Source organism: Carica papaya, chromosome 3 (genome assembly GCF_054855325.1).
Source record: "Carica papaya isolate Zhongbai chromosome 3, ASM5485532v1, whole genome shotgun sequence".
Lineage (NCBI taxonomy): Eukaryota > Viridiplantae > Streptophyta > Magnoliopsida > Brassicales > Caricaceae > Carica > Carica papaya.
Window position 1 is genome coordinate 4,811,398 of NC_142311.1, and position 17,444 is coordinate 4,828,841.

Here is a 17,444-nt window from a genome sequence, read left to right on the forward strand (position 1 = left end):
TAGATAAGAGTTATGTATATTCCGTACACATTTATATAAATTATATATTTATGTAAATGTGTACATGTATAGTGCATTATATATAAATGTTTAAATATATGTGTAATATAATATGAATATAATTAGTGTCTAATTTGTATTTGTGCGTATTTATATAGTGTATATATATATCTACGTTGTTACGTATGTATATGTATATATATAAAAATATATGATAGATGAAATATGAATTGATAAGAACATAACTTATAAGAAAAAATATGTGAATAAATATAAATATATATGGTATGCTGCATGTGATTGTGTATACGTGTTAAAGTATGAATGTGTGTATGTGTTGATAGAGATTGTATGTGTGTAAATATAAATATATATTTTGTGTGAGACATATAGTAAGGGTACATGTCTATATTATAATATTTATATATGTGTGTATTAATATGTATACATATGCTATACATGTGAAATGTATAACCAGTGTGTGTGTGTGTATAGAATTTACGTACACTACACTTGCTGTGTGATCTGGTGCAGATGTATGATGCATTGTACTTGCTGTGTGATCTATTACAGTTGTGTGAAGAGTCTAAAGATCTTGTGCTTGTTTTGTGATCTATTACAGGATAATTCAGAAAGTGATTTAAAATGCATAACTCTTATGTTTATGATGATGTCGTGTGTTTTGTGTGTGTATGTGTTTATGTTTAATTATGCATAGAAATTAAAATCTTAAGTGTGAACTAAGTGAGTTAGAAATAAGAGAGATTTGGAAAGAGTGTGGAGTGCAAGAACCTTATATACATTCTCGTTTAGTCTTAATCGAGAAGGGGATGGTATGTGTGTGGTTGAAGTTCAGCGAATATAGTGAACCTGCACATGGATAGTGTTTGAAATCTAATCCAAACGTGGTTGGTATTTATGAGTAAGTCACCTAGCAAATCACAACTGTTGTGACCAATATGAGATTGTGTGTTATATTCACGCGATGGGGAGATCATTTTTGCCTCTCCTCCATTTGTTTTATTGTGTACCTCAATTGTGATGTTTTGTTTAATATTTTCTTAATTATAAATATTGTAATACACGGCCTCGAAATTTAGTCCGAGATTAATTTTAAAATTAAAAAAGTATATAAAAAAATAATTTTAAATTTATAAATTTTTCTTTAATTTAAAATTAGGAAAAAAAATAGGTAGAGGATAAAATTGAAAATTATTTTAAGAAAAATGGATAAAAATTTAGGTTCGATATGTATTTTTGAAAGAAAAATTAGAAACTGAGGGTCAAAACATAATTTTAAAAAAAAATATGCCATGTAAGACCGCTTAGTTAGAAGCTCGATGAACCAGAGTGCGCTGCGTGGCAAGGCGCGCTGACTCGGTGCCACGCGGGAGGCCATGCTGGCAATCCACGTATCCGTGATCAGACGGCTCAGATTTGTTCTCGCGCGCATGGACGATCCAGATCCGTTCTCTCCTAAGGTGCGATCGAACGGTCACGATTAAACACAACGAACGACATAGATTCGTTCTCTCTTTAAATGCGATCGTACAGACCATATCAAATTGCGAGAACGGTGCATATTCGTTTTCTCTTTAAACGCGATCAGACGATCGATATCAGACGTAATGCACGGCCCAAATTTAAGGGAGACGGGTATAAATATCTCACTTCACATTGAATCCTAACCCTAGCCACCAGCCCCCCACCGGAGAAGAATAACCAGTCGCCGAAGAAGGGAGCCGATCGTCGCCCCTGCCGCACCGGAGTCACCTCTGACCGCCAAAAAAGGTAAAAATTCTCACATTCACTCGAAATTTAATTTTGAACACCCCATTGCCAAATTGGAGTAAAACAATCGACGAATGAGCCAAAAATCATGGGTAAAGACCGGCAGCATCACTGCAGAAAAAACTAAAAATTGCCTCCGATGAACCCCTTTCCGATTCTTGTTTCGTATGATTTTTTTTACCATTTTATTCACCATTCTATTTTCTACAAGTTGACCGAATAAAAACACAAAAACACAAAGGTGAGCTGACGAGGCCACTGTACCGAAAAATTTCACCGCCGGTAAGTTTTTGTTTTTCAACTTTTTTCGGCCAACCAAGTCCCTCTAATGTATTTTCTCGTAGGGATAAGTATAAATTTCGTCGAAATCGGTTCAAACTGGCCGAAAAACACCAGTTCAAGGCAAACCACCGCTACGGACAGTGGTGTCATCGCCCGAGCACCGCGGTGCCACCATGCTGGAATTCTGAAATTGGCTCAAAAAGAGTTTTAATACTAATTTTAGATTTTTTGGGATATTTTTAGGTACGTAAAGCATGTTTTAATATCCGCATAAAAATTTAGAAAACTCGAGAACTGCCAGTACGCACAGCTGAAAATTTAGTGTTTCGAACACCGATTCGTGTAAGAATTCCTCACCTATTATTTTGTACTATTTTGAAAACTTCATTAATTAATTACAGGTTACTAATGGAGTCGGAACCGGTTATTTATTACTTTTTGTCATGTTTTAACTTATTGTATAATTTACAGTTAAATTGTAAAATAAAAAATTAAATGTAAATGGGAATTGCATGATTAAGTGAATGAATGAATAGTAGTCATACTAAATATCCTGAGAGACAATGAACAGACTGAGGCACAGATTTAAGGGAGATGGATATAAATATCTCACTTTACACTAACCGTCAGCCCCCCGCCAGAGAAGAAGAACCAGTCGCCGGAGAAGGGAGCCGACCGTCGCGCCTAAGCCACCTTCGATAGTCAAAAAAGGTAAAAATTCTTCTACTCACTCGAAATTTAATTTTGAACACCCCTATGGCCAAATCGGAGCAAAAAGATAGGTGGATACACCAGAAATTGTGGGTAAAGCCCGACAGCGCTTTCGCAGGAGAAACTAAAAATTGCCTCCGATGAGTCCCTTTCCGATTCCCGTTTTGTTCTATTTTTTCACCATTGTATTCACCGTTTTTTCACAGGTTGACTGAAAAAAAAAACACATAACCATGAAGGTGAGCCAGTGGAGCTGCCGTACCAACAAATTCTATCGCGGATAAGTTTTTATTTTTTAACTTTTTTCGACCAACCGAAACTCCATAACATATTTTCTCACAGTGATGGGTATAAAACCAGCAAAAACTGGTAAAAACTTACAAAAAAACGGCCAGTCCGAGGAAAACCACCGTCGCAAACGGCAGTGCCATCGCCCGAGCACAGCGGTGCCGCCGTGCTGAAATTCTAAAATTGCTTGAAAAAGAGTTTTAACACTAATTATAGATTTTTTTGGGGTATTTTTAGATACGTGAAGCGTGTTTCAATCTCCGCAGAAAAATTTAGGAAATCTGTGGACCGCCAGTAGGCACAGCTAAAAGTTTAGTGTTTCGAACACCACTTCGTATAAGAATCCATCACCTTATTTTCTGTTATAGAATTAATGTCTAATTATAAATAATACGGTATTTTACGAAATTTAAAAAATTTTGATAATTAATTACAGGTTACTAATGGATGCGGAATCGGTTATTTATTACTATTTGTACTGTTTTAACTGAGTGCATAATTTACAGTTAAATTGTAAAACTAGAAATTAAATGTAAACGAAAATTGCTTGATTAAGTTAATGAATGATTGGTAGCCTTACTGGATATCTTGGGAGATGGTGAACGGACGGACGCCCAGATTTAAGCAAGACGGGTATAAATATCTCACTTAATACCGAACCCAAACTCTAGCCGCCAGTCCCCCACCGAAGAAGGGAGCCGATCGCCGCCGACCGTCACGTTGGATCCACCTCTGACTGCCAAAGAAGGTAAAAAATTTTCTATTCGCTCGAAATTTAATTTTGAACACCTCCATAGCCAAATCGGAGTAAAAGGATCATTGGATGACCCAAAAACTGTGGGCAAAGCCTGGCAATGCCGCTGCGAAAAAAATAAAAAATTACCTCCGATGGGCCCCTTTACGTTTTTCGGTTCGTACAATTTTTCTACCATTGTATTCACCATTCTATTTTCTACAAGTTGACTGAAGAAAAATACTTAGCCGCAAAAGTGAGCTGGCGGAGCCGCCACACTAAAAAATTATGCCGCTTGTAAGTTTTTTTTTCGACTTTTTTAGGCTAACCGAGGCCCCCCTAACGAATTTTCTTGTAAAAATGAGTATAAAACCGGCTGAAACTAGCCAAAAATGCCTAAAAATAGCTAGTCCGAGGCAAATCATTGTCGCAAGCGGCAGTGCCGTTGCGCCGAAATTTCAAAATTGACCGGAAAAGAATTTTAACACTAATTTTAGATTTTTTTTGGTATTTTTAGGTTGTAAAGCATGTTTCAATCTCTGCAGAAAAATTTAGGAAACGTGGCGACCACTAGTAGACACAACTGAAAGTTTAGTGTTTCAGATACCAATTCGTATAAGAATCTCTCACTTTATTCTCTGTTACAGAATTGAAGTCTAATTATAAGTAATACGATATTTTATGAAATTTAAAAAACTTTAATAATTAATTACAGGTTACTAATGGAGCCGGAACCAATTATTTATTACTGTTTGTCCTATTTTAATTGATTGTGTGATTTGAAGTTAAATTATGAAACTGAAATATAAATGTAAACTATAATTATTTTATTAAGTGAATGAATGAATAGTAGGCTTACTAGATATTCTTGAAGATGGTGAATGGACCGAGACCCAGATTTAAGAGAGACAGGTATAAATATCTCACTTCACACCAAACCTTAACCCTAGCCACCAATTCCCCGTCGGAGAAAAAGAACTAGTCGCCGGAGAAGGGAGCCGACCGCCACCTGTCGCCTCGCCGGAGCCACCTCCGACCGCCAAAAAAGGTAAAAGTTCTCTCATTCACTTGAAATTTTATTTTGAACACCCCAATGGCCAAATCAGAGCAAAAGGATTGTTAGATGATCTAAAAACTGCGGGTAAAGCCCGGCGACGTCGTCGTAGAATGAACTAAAAATCGCCTCCGATTAGCCCCTTCCTTATTTCCATTTAGTGCAATTTTTCCACCATTGTATTCACCATTCTACTTTCAACAGGTTGACCGAAGAAAAATGTCCAACTGCGAAGGTGAGCAGGCAGATCCGCCACACCGAAAAATTATGCCACTGGTAAGTTTTTATTTTTTTGATTTTTTTGGGCCAACCGATGCCCCCTAACGTATTTTTTCGCATTAATGGATATAAAATTGGCCAAAACCTACCAAAACTGAGAAAAAACAACCAGTTCAAGGCAAATCACCACCGCGAGAAGCGGTGCCGTCACCAGAACACGACGATGCTGCTGTGCAAGAATTCCAAAATTGACCTGAAAAGAGTTTTAACACCAATTTTGGATTTTTTGGGATATTTTTAGGTACGTGAAGCGTTTTCAATATTCGCATAAAAATTTAAAAAACTTGGGGACCGCTAGTAGGCACAGCTGAAAGTTTAGTGTTTCAGACATCGATTCGTATAAGAATTCCTCACCTTATTCTCTGTTGTGGAATTGAAGTCTAATTATAAATAATACGGTATTTTATTAAATTTAAAATTTTTGATAATTAATTACAGGTTATTAATGGAGTCAGAACCGGTTATTTATTATTATTTTTCATATTTTAATTGATTGCGTGATTTACACTTAAATTGTAAAACTAAAAATTGAATGTAAATGATAATTATTTGATTAAGTGAATGAATGAATGGCAGCCTTACTAGATATCTTGGGAGATAATGGACGAACTGGGTACATAAGAAACCCTACCGTGAACGTTGCCTCATTCCAGATGGAGTATCGATGATTGATATTTTTGGCACTCATACTGGACAGGGTATGGAGACGACCCATTTTTTTCTCATACCGGACGAGGTATTGAGGGATGGTATTTTTGATACTCATACCAAATGGAGTATGGAGACGGTCCATTTCACAGACGGGGTATTGAGAGATGGTATTTTTTGCACTCATACTAAACGAGGTATGGGGACTGTCGGTTAGTTGACAAGTTTTAATATGGGTTCACGCGTAATGGGACATATCTATGGACCCTTATGGATACCAGTAGGCAAATAAAAAAAAATTGTTATATTTGCTTACTTGAATATGAGATTATGATATTGTTGAGCTATTATCTCTATAGGTCGGTTTTATAAATCTCACAAACGGTAAGTATGCAATAAACTATTTTACTTATGATAAATGAATTTACTTAAATTAAGAGCTCCATTAGTTGTTTTTATGATTTTTACCAATCTTTATTTCTGTATCGGTGAGTAGTGTGATATTCTTACTATGCTAGTCTAACTCCCTTTCATTAATCATTTCAGATCAAGAGGATCAAGATCCAGATCCTAATCGATAAGGGAGTTGTGAATAGTTCACCACCCGTACTCCCTTCAAATGCTAATAAAGGTCATCTTAGGATACCTAATTATTTACTTTTCATTTATTTCTTGATTTATTTGTTTATTTTTTTAAAATGGTTATTCCGGTAGCCCTACTAGATATTCTAAATTATTGTGTAAAGAATAAAAATTCTAACTCTATTATTTCGTTTCCGTATTCAATTTATAATTTATTCCCTTTTAGTTTTGGGTTTTTACAAATATTATTATATTTTATATATTACGTGAATGTATGTACGTAAGTTTACGTCATAGAATCTTTTTTGCTACTGAACTCGTGAAATTCACTCCAATTTACCCTCATCCAGGTCAGATGGGGTGAAAAACAAGTTCAAGATTAATAGAAGGTGACGAAGAAAACTTTATTAATTTTTATTTTAATATTATAAACTAATTTAGATGTCTCAGTTATTGTAAACAAATAATTATTATATCACAAGAGATGTGTTTTAAAGTGTAGTTACATTATATATTTAATATTTATTTGTTTCACTAGTTGAAAATATTGTGTTAGCATTTGTACCCACCGATATTGGAGTTCGAATTGTTACAAAAGCATTCAATAATCAAACTATCATTGAAATATATAAAATAAAGTTATCTATTAAGAACAATTAGATAAATGGATCTAGACTTTAGCAACTAAAGGAAAGTACAATCTTGATTGTACCTATAGTCTAGCTACCATTTATTTTCTTGTAACAACAAGAGTGAATATGCAAGCTCTCTAGAATAGTGAAATCTAAAATTATGGAGAGACATAAAATTCCCTAATGGAGGTTATTAACATATAGCCTTCTAGAAATCTACAAAGAGTATAACAAAAATATTTTTCCTTATTGTAACTCTAAGGAAGAATCTTATGAGTGTTTATTTCTAAATTGACAAATTACCTAAGTGCTATCATTGAGTTCGAAATGGGCCATCAAAATAGATATTCTAAATAGTCATTCTATAAAAGATATCTTAAGATACATCTTTAATATGCGAACATATAACAAGGATGTTAATATTAGTACAAAATAAATTATATTATTTATCATAATCATAATGGATCATGTTTAGAAATGGAGAAGCAAAATGATATTTACATGCACGCTTATGACAGAGATTGTCGTAGCTGTAAAAACATAACCCTATTTTTCAGATTCCCAGCAATTCTTTCTAATCTAAGTGTCATCCTCATATAGTATTTTTGTCATAAAACAAGACTCTTTTATAGTATATATTTGTTCGCTTAAGTTATTTAAATTGCAACTCTTCTACCATAATTAAATTCAAACTCTATGACTATCTAACTGTATAATAGTTTTCACATTTACATGTATAAATATGAGCATTGTATAACATGTTGAGATTATTAAAAAAGTACAAAAAAATTCATTTAGCTTTTTGTGACTTCTTTATAATTTTAATATGATATTATAGTTCAAATTAATAAGAAATGGTTCAAATTAATTTTTTACAATGTGACAGGAATAAGACATGGAATGAGAAAAAGAATAATTTTGAGAATAGAAATCTACTTTCATTTTTGCTTTCATTTTATTTTAATTTTCATTTTAGATATATTTAGTTCTCTTTTGCTCAATTATAGCTTGTAATATGAATTTTTATACCTCTTACGAGATTATATATGTTGCACTCATACATTATTATAGTTAGAATTCGTATACCTTAATTAGTTAGCTATCACCATAGGGCAAGTGATTAACATTTTTTAATGTCTCTTACTCAAATTTCAAATTGACCACTTCTACTCCAACTTTCCGATTATGTTGCTGTCTAGATTGGTAATAGTCCTATTAAAATAAATATAAATGATTTATATTATATATACAAATGTTTTCATTTAAAAAAAAAAAAAATTAAGTGAAGTTGCAACATATAATATATGCACGACCTTAAAAAAGTATGAATATCCAATTGACCACATGACTATGTTATAATAAAGGTTAAAAGAACTTAATCTAGATTTAATATGATAGAACCTAAAAATGTCAAGAAAAATAATTTCCCTAAATATCCCCAGCTGCATGCTTTTGTTTACACACCCTTGCAAACAAAAAATATAGAAGAACTGCCAAACATGGAGACTGTGAAGTTATTCTGAGTTGAAAGTAGTGAAGTCTGTTCAACCACAAAACGTATAAGTTCAACCATTCTGAAATTATTGATACCACAAGTTCTTGAGACTTGATTTTACTTTATCATGCATGCATGTCAATTTTGTAGGAGAGCATATTTATTGTAGTAGTAGTACTACTTGTCCAGTAGTGTAGTGGTTCGGTTTTATGACCATGATGACATGTACAACACTTTCAATATACCTCATTAATTAATCACCTGGTTTTTTAACCTTTAATCAATAATGATTGTGAATTTTCATTGGCCCATCGAATATCTCCTGTTTTTTTTTCTTTTTTAGCTATTTTTAACTTGTTTTTATTGAGGTTGGAGTTAGCTTTGATATTGATTAATCCTAAAGTGCAGAAGATAGTTTTTTTTTTTTCTTTTTTACCGTTGCTAATCCTTGATCAAAGACTAGTAGACCAGTGCCGAGCTAAGTAAGTTTTTAATTCCTTCAAAAGTTAAATATAAAAATTTTAGATGGAGTTTTAGAGATGTGAAGGAACTCTTACACATACTTTTTGATAGATACATATAATTACAATTAGATAGTTAGATATGCTAATTGTAATTATTACTACGCATATATCTATAACCATATATATTCATAGTAATGTATGGCTAACCAATAATTAATAATGATGCCGTATATGCAGTTTCATTTGGCAAAATGGTGGTTTTAGTCCTGTCAGAACAAGAATCTAAATGTGCTAAGTAGTCAGCGGAAGTATGGGATATTTTTATAGGGGTAGTCTCCCACATGGGACTTAATTTCAAGCTTCAAGGTTTAGAATCTGATTGTGTGTTTGTGTGTGTGCATATATATACACACGCACATATATATATGCTGCAACACTTATTTAATTCTCTCCTTTCAGAGGCACCAAAATCAGACTCTTTATAATCATCACCACATTTTTCATGTCAGATTCTTTCTCTTCGCTTTCTCTCTCACCACTCTTATGTATATATACACACACATAAATATGAATGAACTCTTGGTTTTTGTTCTTCCTTGTTTATACGTTGATTCAACGATATGAAATGCGCTAGAATGTTAGTATCTTCTTTTGATCTTCTTAGGTGACACCGACCCCAAATAGAGAACCCATGGAGAGGAACAGCTTTAATGACAAGAGTGTTTGTAGTAAAGCCATCAGATCCTGCAACAACAACCAAAACAACATCAACGAGCCTATGGATTCATGGATCTGCAACAACCGGAGCGATGAAGATGATGATTATCTTGGTGGATTTTCATGGCCGCCAAGATCCTACACCTGTAGCTTCTGTAAGAGGGAATTTAAGTCTGCTCAAGCTCTTGGAGGTCACATGAATGTTCATAGGAGAGATAGAGCCAGACTTAGACAATCACCTTCTGAGGATGGTCAGTACACTTTTCTTAACCTTAATCTTATCCCTAACCCTAATTCATCCTCCTCTTCCTTGCGTTGTCCTCCATTTACTCGCACATTGCCTTCCTTGGTTTCCCCTCCTCTTTCTTCTTTATCATCAGTTGCACCTACTGGAAGGGCATGGTTCATGGATGGTTCACTCAAGGCTGATCCTCTGGGGCCAGAAGGCTCAGATTTAACAAAGACGAAAACTGCAAAATCCTTTTTTGAGGTCAAAGAACTTCATGGTTTCATACAAGATGGCTGCGATGTTCTAAAAAAGGGTGAGATTGTTAGGTTGGACTTAGAAATTGGCCTGCTTACTGATTCAAAGGAAGATCTGGATTTAGAGCTCCGATTGGGTTACTAGTCAGCCACATTGGATGAAAAATGCTTCCTCACTCAGTAGGTTAATTACAATAGTAATAAGCATGTATGTTTCTGATTGTGGTAATTGTGTTTAGATTTTAGATTATGCTTAAGTACTATTTGTGATCTAGTTGTTATATATATAATATTTTCGTAAGAAAAGAGTAATGTCATCTGGATTACTGCATCATTTATGACTGTCTTTACTTTTTTTTCTTTTAAAATTTCAGCGATCATGATAAATCCTAGATTTACGTTCAAATTGCTTTTATTAATGGTCATTGAATACATATATATATCTATATATATATATTACTTTTCTTTCTTTTAAGTAGCTATCAATAATGTTATTGGTGAGAAGAACTTGCTGGGTTAAAACCGTTAAACCCTTAGTCTTAGTCTTCATTGTTTCTTCTCAAAGAAAGAAAAACTTTTCAAATATTATTATTATTATATATACATATAGCAAACATACATGTGAGTGTCAACTGAAAATATATATTTCCGACAAAGAGGAAGTGAAAGATAGAAAAAAATCTTATTCTTCACCTTCCACCACCCCTTCCCTTCCCGGTCCTGAAGAGGACATATATATACAAACACTTGATTAATTAGATAGAAAAGCATTGTGATTGGAGGGCAAAAATCACAGTTCTGCAGATTGGTTTGCAGCAGATTACTTGATTAATTAGAAAGAAAAGAAATGAAAACAAGATCCACGAAAAGAGAAAAGAAAATTGTCTAGTTTCATACTTTTCTTGAGAAGTCATTTTCTATTCATCTATTAATATGGCGTTATAATAATGTGTGTTGACAATCTGGTATCAGATAATTATTGGGAAACAAGTCCCAACGCGAAGCAGCTGATCATGGGATGTAGCCCATAATATCGTCCTTTCAATTACTTGTTTATATATAAATCAATTTATGGTGCATGTAGTTACAAAAGAACAATATTTAATGGTAATTAAAGTTGCCATGCAAGTGCAATCTTCTGAACTCAAAAGCAACTGCTTGCATGTACTCTTAATATCTCATATCATATATATACTACTGAAATGATTTATTCACAAGATTTATATCAACACTAAAATGGCTAATTCCGCCTCTGGTTATATACATATGTATAAAGAATATGCATATATATATATATATATATATATATATTTACATGTCGATAATCAACCTTTTTACCTATATTGTGTTTCCACTCAAAATATATATCTATATTCTTGATTTCTATTATTTATTTTTAGCACGACTAGCAAAAGAACACAGTATTGTAGAGGAAAATAAACGGATACTATAGGATGCTAGTTTATAAATAATAATAAATAGGAACTTTTTTGTTAACTTAAGTTTTTCATAAAAATAATTATATTTATTATTTATTATACTGATAAAATTATAATTTTAGAGTTTAAATTTTACTATACAATTTTTATAAAAAATATTAATCTCAAAAAGAAATTCACACTTTAATTTTCATGAACTTACACGTGAAAAAAATTTTTACTGTATGAATAATATATTTGTTAATTAAACTACGATTCACTATTTAATACGAGACTGAATTTATAGAATTATGACACTTTTTTTGTGTGCTTGTGATCAAATAACAAAAAAACAAATCAATTGATGAATTTGGAAAATTAAAAATTACACCCTTAACACCCCTAGGTCCAAAAATATTTATATATACAGCAATAAATGTAAATAATTTTTATGATTCATGTCAAGTTAGAAATAATAACTTATATGTTATTTTGTATCAATTTAAAATCTTGAAATAATTGACTATACTACAAGTCAATAATTTTATAAATAAATTAAAGTTGAAATTAGTATGAATACCATACTTATATTAGTAAAAAGATACACAATTAGAACATTTATATTAATTCATCAATTTTTTTAATAAAAAAATATCAATTTACCCACGTTATTTCTCTGTTCACAAAATAGTATACGCAAGGAACAGTATATACACACACATATATTTGGATTGGCATGTCAATTATATATATATATATATATATATATTAGAGTAATGGGAAGTGATCGAGGAAATTTCTGGCCTGCCTTCATGTTTATTTTAATATATTTTTGGTGGGTCTTCGGAGCTGTTCCCGAAAATCTGATGGTTTGCATGTTCCCGACAATGTCTGGGCGTCAAATGGTATGATGGGTTTTCCTTAAAAGGAATGAGATGTTTTGGTCAGTTCAACAATTACAGTGAATAGACACCGCAATCCTTTCCTAAAATGCCAACATCCTCAGCACAAACACTTACCATATACTTACACAAACCTCCTCTTTTGTCCTTTCAATTTTCATTATTTCTGCTTTAATTAATTACTATTTAATTATTAATTAATATTAGTAGTCCCATCTAAAACCCATCATTCAACTGTATCTATTTATATTCTTGATAAATGGAGCATTAATTAGATCATCATGCTTTCTATTTCGTGATTTACCTTCTCCTCTTTCCTAAAAATTTTCCCTCTCTATGACAATGATTAAACCACACAGTTTTTTAGCTGTTAATTAATTAGTGAGAATTACTTTCTATGTTGTATTCACTTTGATCAACTACTGTGAATAGAATATTTCATTCATTTAATCAATTATGGTTAGATGCCACATATTCTGGCCGGCATGACATTGCTTTTTTTTTTTTTTTATCTCTTGTTTGTAATCTAGTCTTGAGGGGAATGTAAATTATGTAATAGTTATTTATCTTTCTTTTACAGAGTAAGTTGATGGATTATAAATTAAAAGCTAACCCAAAAGAAAAGCTTCTAAATATAATGCTTGATGTTTGGAAATGATTTCTCATCTACTATACTGATTTGATTTGTGTTCCATAAAGAAATAATTGGATAGAGAAGTTGGAAATTACAAATATACTTTTGTTATAATTTGGAGGTTTTACATGCACCTATGCACATGTGTTAATGTTACAACATGAATAAAATACATATTTTATCATTCTAGTTAATCACAATATAAAGTTAGAAATTAAGCAGTAATGTAACATGATTATAGACTATAACTAGTCTTGATTCACATCCCAAGATTAGAGAATAATTATTGAACATAAAGAGTTCCATATAAAAGAAGAGATTGTTATTAGCTACGGATTAAGTGTTCATAATAAGGGCAATAAATACACGAGAGACATATCCCATTTTTATGTGTCATTATCCCTTTTTTTTTAGTTTTTAACTTATGTTTTAGCTATTTTTTGTGTATTTTTTTAATTTTTTTCTTCCAATACTTTGTTACATAAACTTTCAACAATATTTTTAATTACTTAATAGAATAAAATTATATAATTATATTTAATTTAAGCAATAAAAATAATTTTTAATTTTTTTCGTATACTAAAATAGGTATTTCTGTTCAATACTTTAATTACTTGAATGGAAATAGTTGGGAAGAACAATTGCATAAGAGAATTTAGGAGCACCTCGAATATCAAACAGCAATATACTAAAATTTTAAGGCGTGAATTTAATCAGACATTAAAATGTGATACGTCATACTATTCATAATCTTAAATCTTAGATCTTAACACTAAAATAGATTGCTCAACTATAAAAATACATTCTAGTTAAACCCTCCAAATTTTTACAATGAATCAGATTCCTATAATCTGTCATTATTTACCTTGCAAAGCACCTAGTCACTGGCCCCATCCATACGTTCACTTATATATACTATTTATTATTTGAAATATCCTTTAGCGAATATATATACATTCGTGTCATAGACGAGAGTTGGTTGATAGTATTAAGACTCAATGGAATAGCATCATATATATTTACATATGTATATATAGACTATTTTTTGCTTATAATTTGTATTATTCTACTCATCATTTTTTACTTATTGTAATATAAAATCGTTTTTTAGTTTTTATTTTTATTTTTTAGATCAGGTAAAGATCTTAAAATTTTATTAATGATTAAATAAACCTAAAGAAAAATGAGAAAACTTAGTACAAACAACCCTTCTAATCAACCAAAAAGAAAAGAAAAAAAAACTGTTATAATTATGTTTTTGTTATTTCACAAATATAAAATTTTTATATATTGAATCTGATAAATGAGAACATACATAAATACGTACAAAATTTAGAAACTAAAACAAAGAATAGCTTTGAAATTTTCATGCTACACAAATCCAGGCCCAAAACTTGTGTATTTATAAATAAATCTGTAAAAGGAATGAAGAAAAAAGTGATGCATTAATTGGGCTTTGTGGACATGGACCTCCTTACTTCAACATCAAAATATGGCTCAAAGCTAAGCTAAGCTAACCAAGTATTCTTATATATATATATGTGTGTGTGTGTGTGTGTATAAGGAAGTAAATTAATGAGTCTTGATTTCTGGGTACAAATCGTAGGAACCAAAAAAATGAACTAGCAGCTCAATGGGTATAACTAAGAAAGTACAGCACTTGCGTTGTTGTCATTGACGCCTTTCTTACATTCATCACATAATTAATTGACATTAATTATGTGTATTAAGCTGCAATTACAATTTATCTTCAAGGAAGGTTCCCACGAACAAGACTTTTTCAAAGACACAGTCAAAGCTGCTGAGTCTTGTCAAAACGCGTCCTGAATGTTGGCCGTCTATGGAACCAAATATATATATTGATTATAATTAACCAGCTAATATTTATATAATCACATAATCAATTTCTACACTAGAAGACATATGGTATGTTTGTGATTCTTGACATATTATTTATTAAACAAATGTACTAGTTTGTGTTACATCAATTTGTTCTCTTCTTCATCAACTATACCCACCCTTTTGGTGCTTCTTTTTTTTTTTTTTTTCGGGACTTTCATCAATTTGATTACGTACATATATATTAATTAAGGTAGAGCAAAAGTAACTCATGTATTTGCGCTAGCTTAATTAATTTATGTCAAATGAAAAAGAATTATATTAAGGTATATTGTGCAGATATGAAATATTTATATGCATATAGGACACTAAAAATTAAGTAGCTAGCTAGCATGCGTCAGTTGAGTTAGAGATAGTAATATGCATGTACATATATGTATATACTTTTTTAAAAAACTTGCTAAAAATAAGCATGAAATCAATCCGTTCATACTACGTCCCGCAGACCATATAATTGTATCTCTCTCTCTCTCTCTCTCTCTCTCTCTCTCTCTCTCTTTCAATTTCACAAAAAGAAAAAAGGGTATACAATATAAACAAACGAATTACTTAATGGGTATATTTCGAAAATATGGAGAATCATAATTGATTTCCTTGTTTTTGGAAACCTTAAACCTAGGAAAGAAGACAATATCTCTCAAACAATTGTGCCTGCAGCAAAGATATCTCCTTCATCAATGTGAGATTTTGTGTTCACATCTTAAAAAAATCAAACTAATGATGTACACCATTACCATTTTGGAGTACTTACACACATCTCTAAACATGAGAATTAATTCATGAGAATGTTGATGTGACATGTGAAAAATGGTTTCACACTCGTGAAAGATGTATGTATTTGCATAACATGAAGGTTAACAAATTTTATTCAAGAGAAGACATTTTTTAAGCTAATGACTAGATGATCATTGCATATGTAAGTTATAAGTATATTAAAATTGGTAGAGAGAGAGAAGAAAAAAAAAAAGAAGAAATGGATACATCAAAGAGCCGATTCCAAGGGAAAAATCCTTAAGAAAAAAGACAAAATAGTTAATAAACCCTTAATCCTAAGTCACAATGTCTTGTAATCGTCTTTTTCTGAATCCCACATATACACCTTCTCCTATCTATATAACCCTTCTCTAATACCCCATTTGTTTTTCTCTGTACTCGTCATCATCTTTCATCTTATTTTTAAATCTTTTTCTACTAAGAAATTAGAATTCTTCTTAGCCATTTGGAAAAGAAAACAATCTGGTGTATAATGGATTCAGGGAGAGAAGAAAGCCCGGATTATTCGAGTGAGGGGAATGATAATCTGAAGGAAGAGATGGCGGGTAGTCCTGCAACAAGACGCTCCTATGAGTGCACCTTTTGCAAGAGAGGCTTCACCAACGCGCAGGCCTTAGGCGGCCACATGAACATTCACCGTAAAGATAGAGCCAAGGCGAAGCAAACCACTGCTAATTCTTCTTCACTAATTTCCACCAGACGCAGCACCGATGATCACACAAACCCTAGTTGTACTTCATTTTCAACTGAATACGCCACAAAAAACTACCCACCAGTTCTTGAGGGTCAAAGGAATTACAACATGTATTTTCAGCCTCCTTTTTCTAGCCCTAACCATCCACATGTTGAAAATACCGATCGTAAGTTTTTGGGAGCACAAACGTCAAACGATTCTAATTCCAGCCTGAATGAACAGCGTTGGGGCTCTAATTTGAGTTTGCAGCTAGGTTCCAATTATCAGCCTTACAATGATCAAGTAGCGAGGGGAATTATGCAAGAAGATGATTTGGATTTGGAGCTTCGACTCGGTCATGATCCTTGAGAATCTGTCCACTAATCATGACCACTTCATATATATATATATATAGATGGCACGAATAAAATATATGTTTCGGTTTTACAGAGATGAAATCGGTGCCAGTTTAATTGAAGGTATGGTAGATATATTTGATTGATGAGGCAAAAGTGGAATTTGTTTATGAAGTAAAGCATGCAGTAGATATATATATATATATATATTCTTATGGATATTCTATATGTATATTTGAGATTGAAGCCTGCAGATGCATGGTTAAGAAAAAAATTAAAGAAAAGTATATAGTGCTTGTTTCTTACATATGATCAGTCTAACAGAATTCTTGTACAAAGTAGAGACATAGCAATTTCTTGAGCTCATCCGAGGTATGTCCATTAATGTGATGTGTGTGTATGTATATATACATATATATATATATAGATTATAATAGAAGCCAAATTAAAACCAGCAGGGGATCTATGTATTTGTATACATCTAATTAGCTTAATTATGTCTATTGATTTATTTCTACGAATTGTACTTAAGAATTTCATGCATATATATATATATATATGTACTTCATAGCTTTAGTTAATATCATATTTCTAACATTTTTTCTGTAAAGAGTTTCATGCAATTTCTT

The 17,444-nt window shown here is 32.0% G+C and overlaps 2 protein-coding genes across 2 annotated transcripts; both read left to right on the forward strand.

The window, feature by feature from the left end:
• The first annotated feature begins 9,343 nt into the window (after window positions 1-9,343).
• Window positions 9,344-10,478, forward strand: LOC110815839 (transcriptional regulator SUPERMAN-like). The gene is made up of 2 exons (XM_088214651.1): window positions 9,344-9,927; window positions 10,057-10,478. Exons 1-2 carry the CDS (start codon window positions 9,651-9,653, stop codon window positions 10,302-10,304), a joined length of 525 nt encoding a protein of 174 aa, XP_088070777.1. The 5' UTR covers window positions 9,344-9,650; the 3' UTR covers window positions 10,305-10,478.
• Window positions 10,479-16,258: 5,780 nt separating this feature from the next.
• LOC110815838 (uncharacterized) lies at window positions 16,259-16,828 on the forward strand. Its single transcript, XM_022043795.1, has one exon. The coding sequence runs from the start codon at window positions 16,259-16,261 to the stop codon at window positions 16,826-16,828; it is 570 nt and encodes a 189-aa protein (XP_021899487.1).
• The last annotated feature ends 616 nt before the right edge of the window (window positions 16,829-17,444 follow it).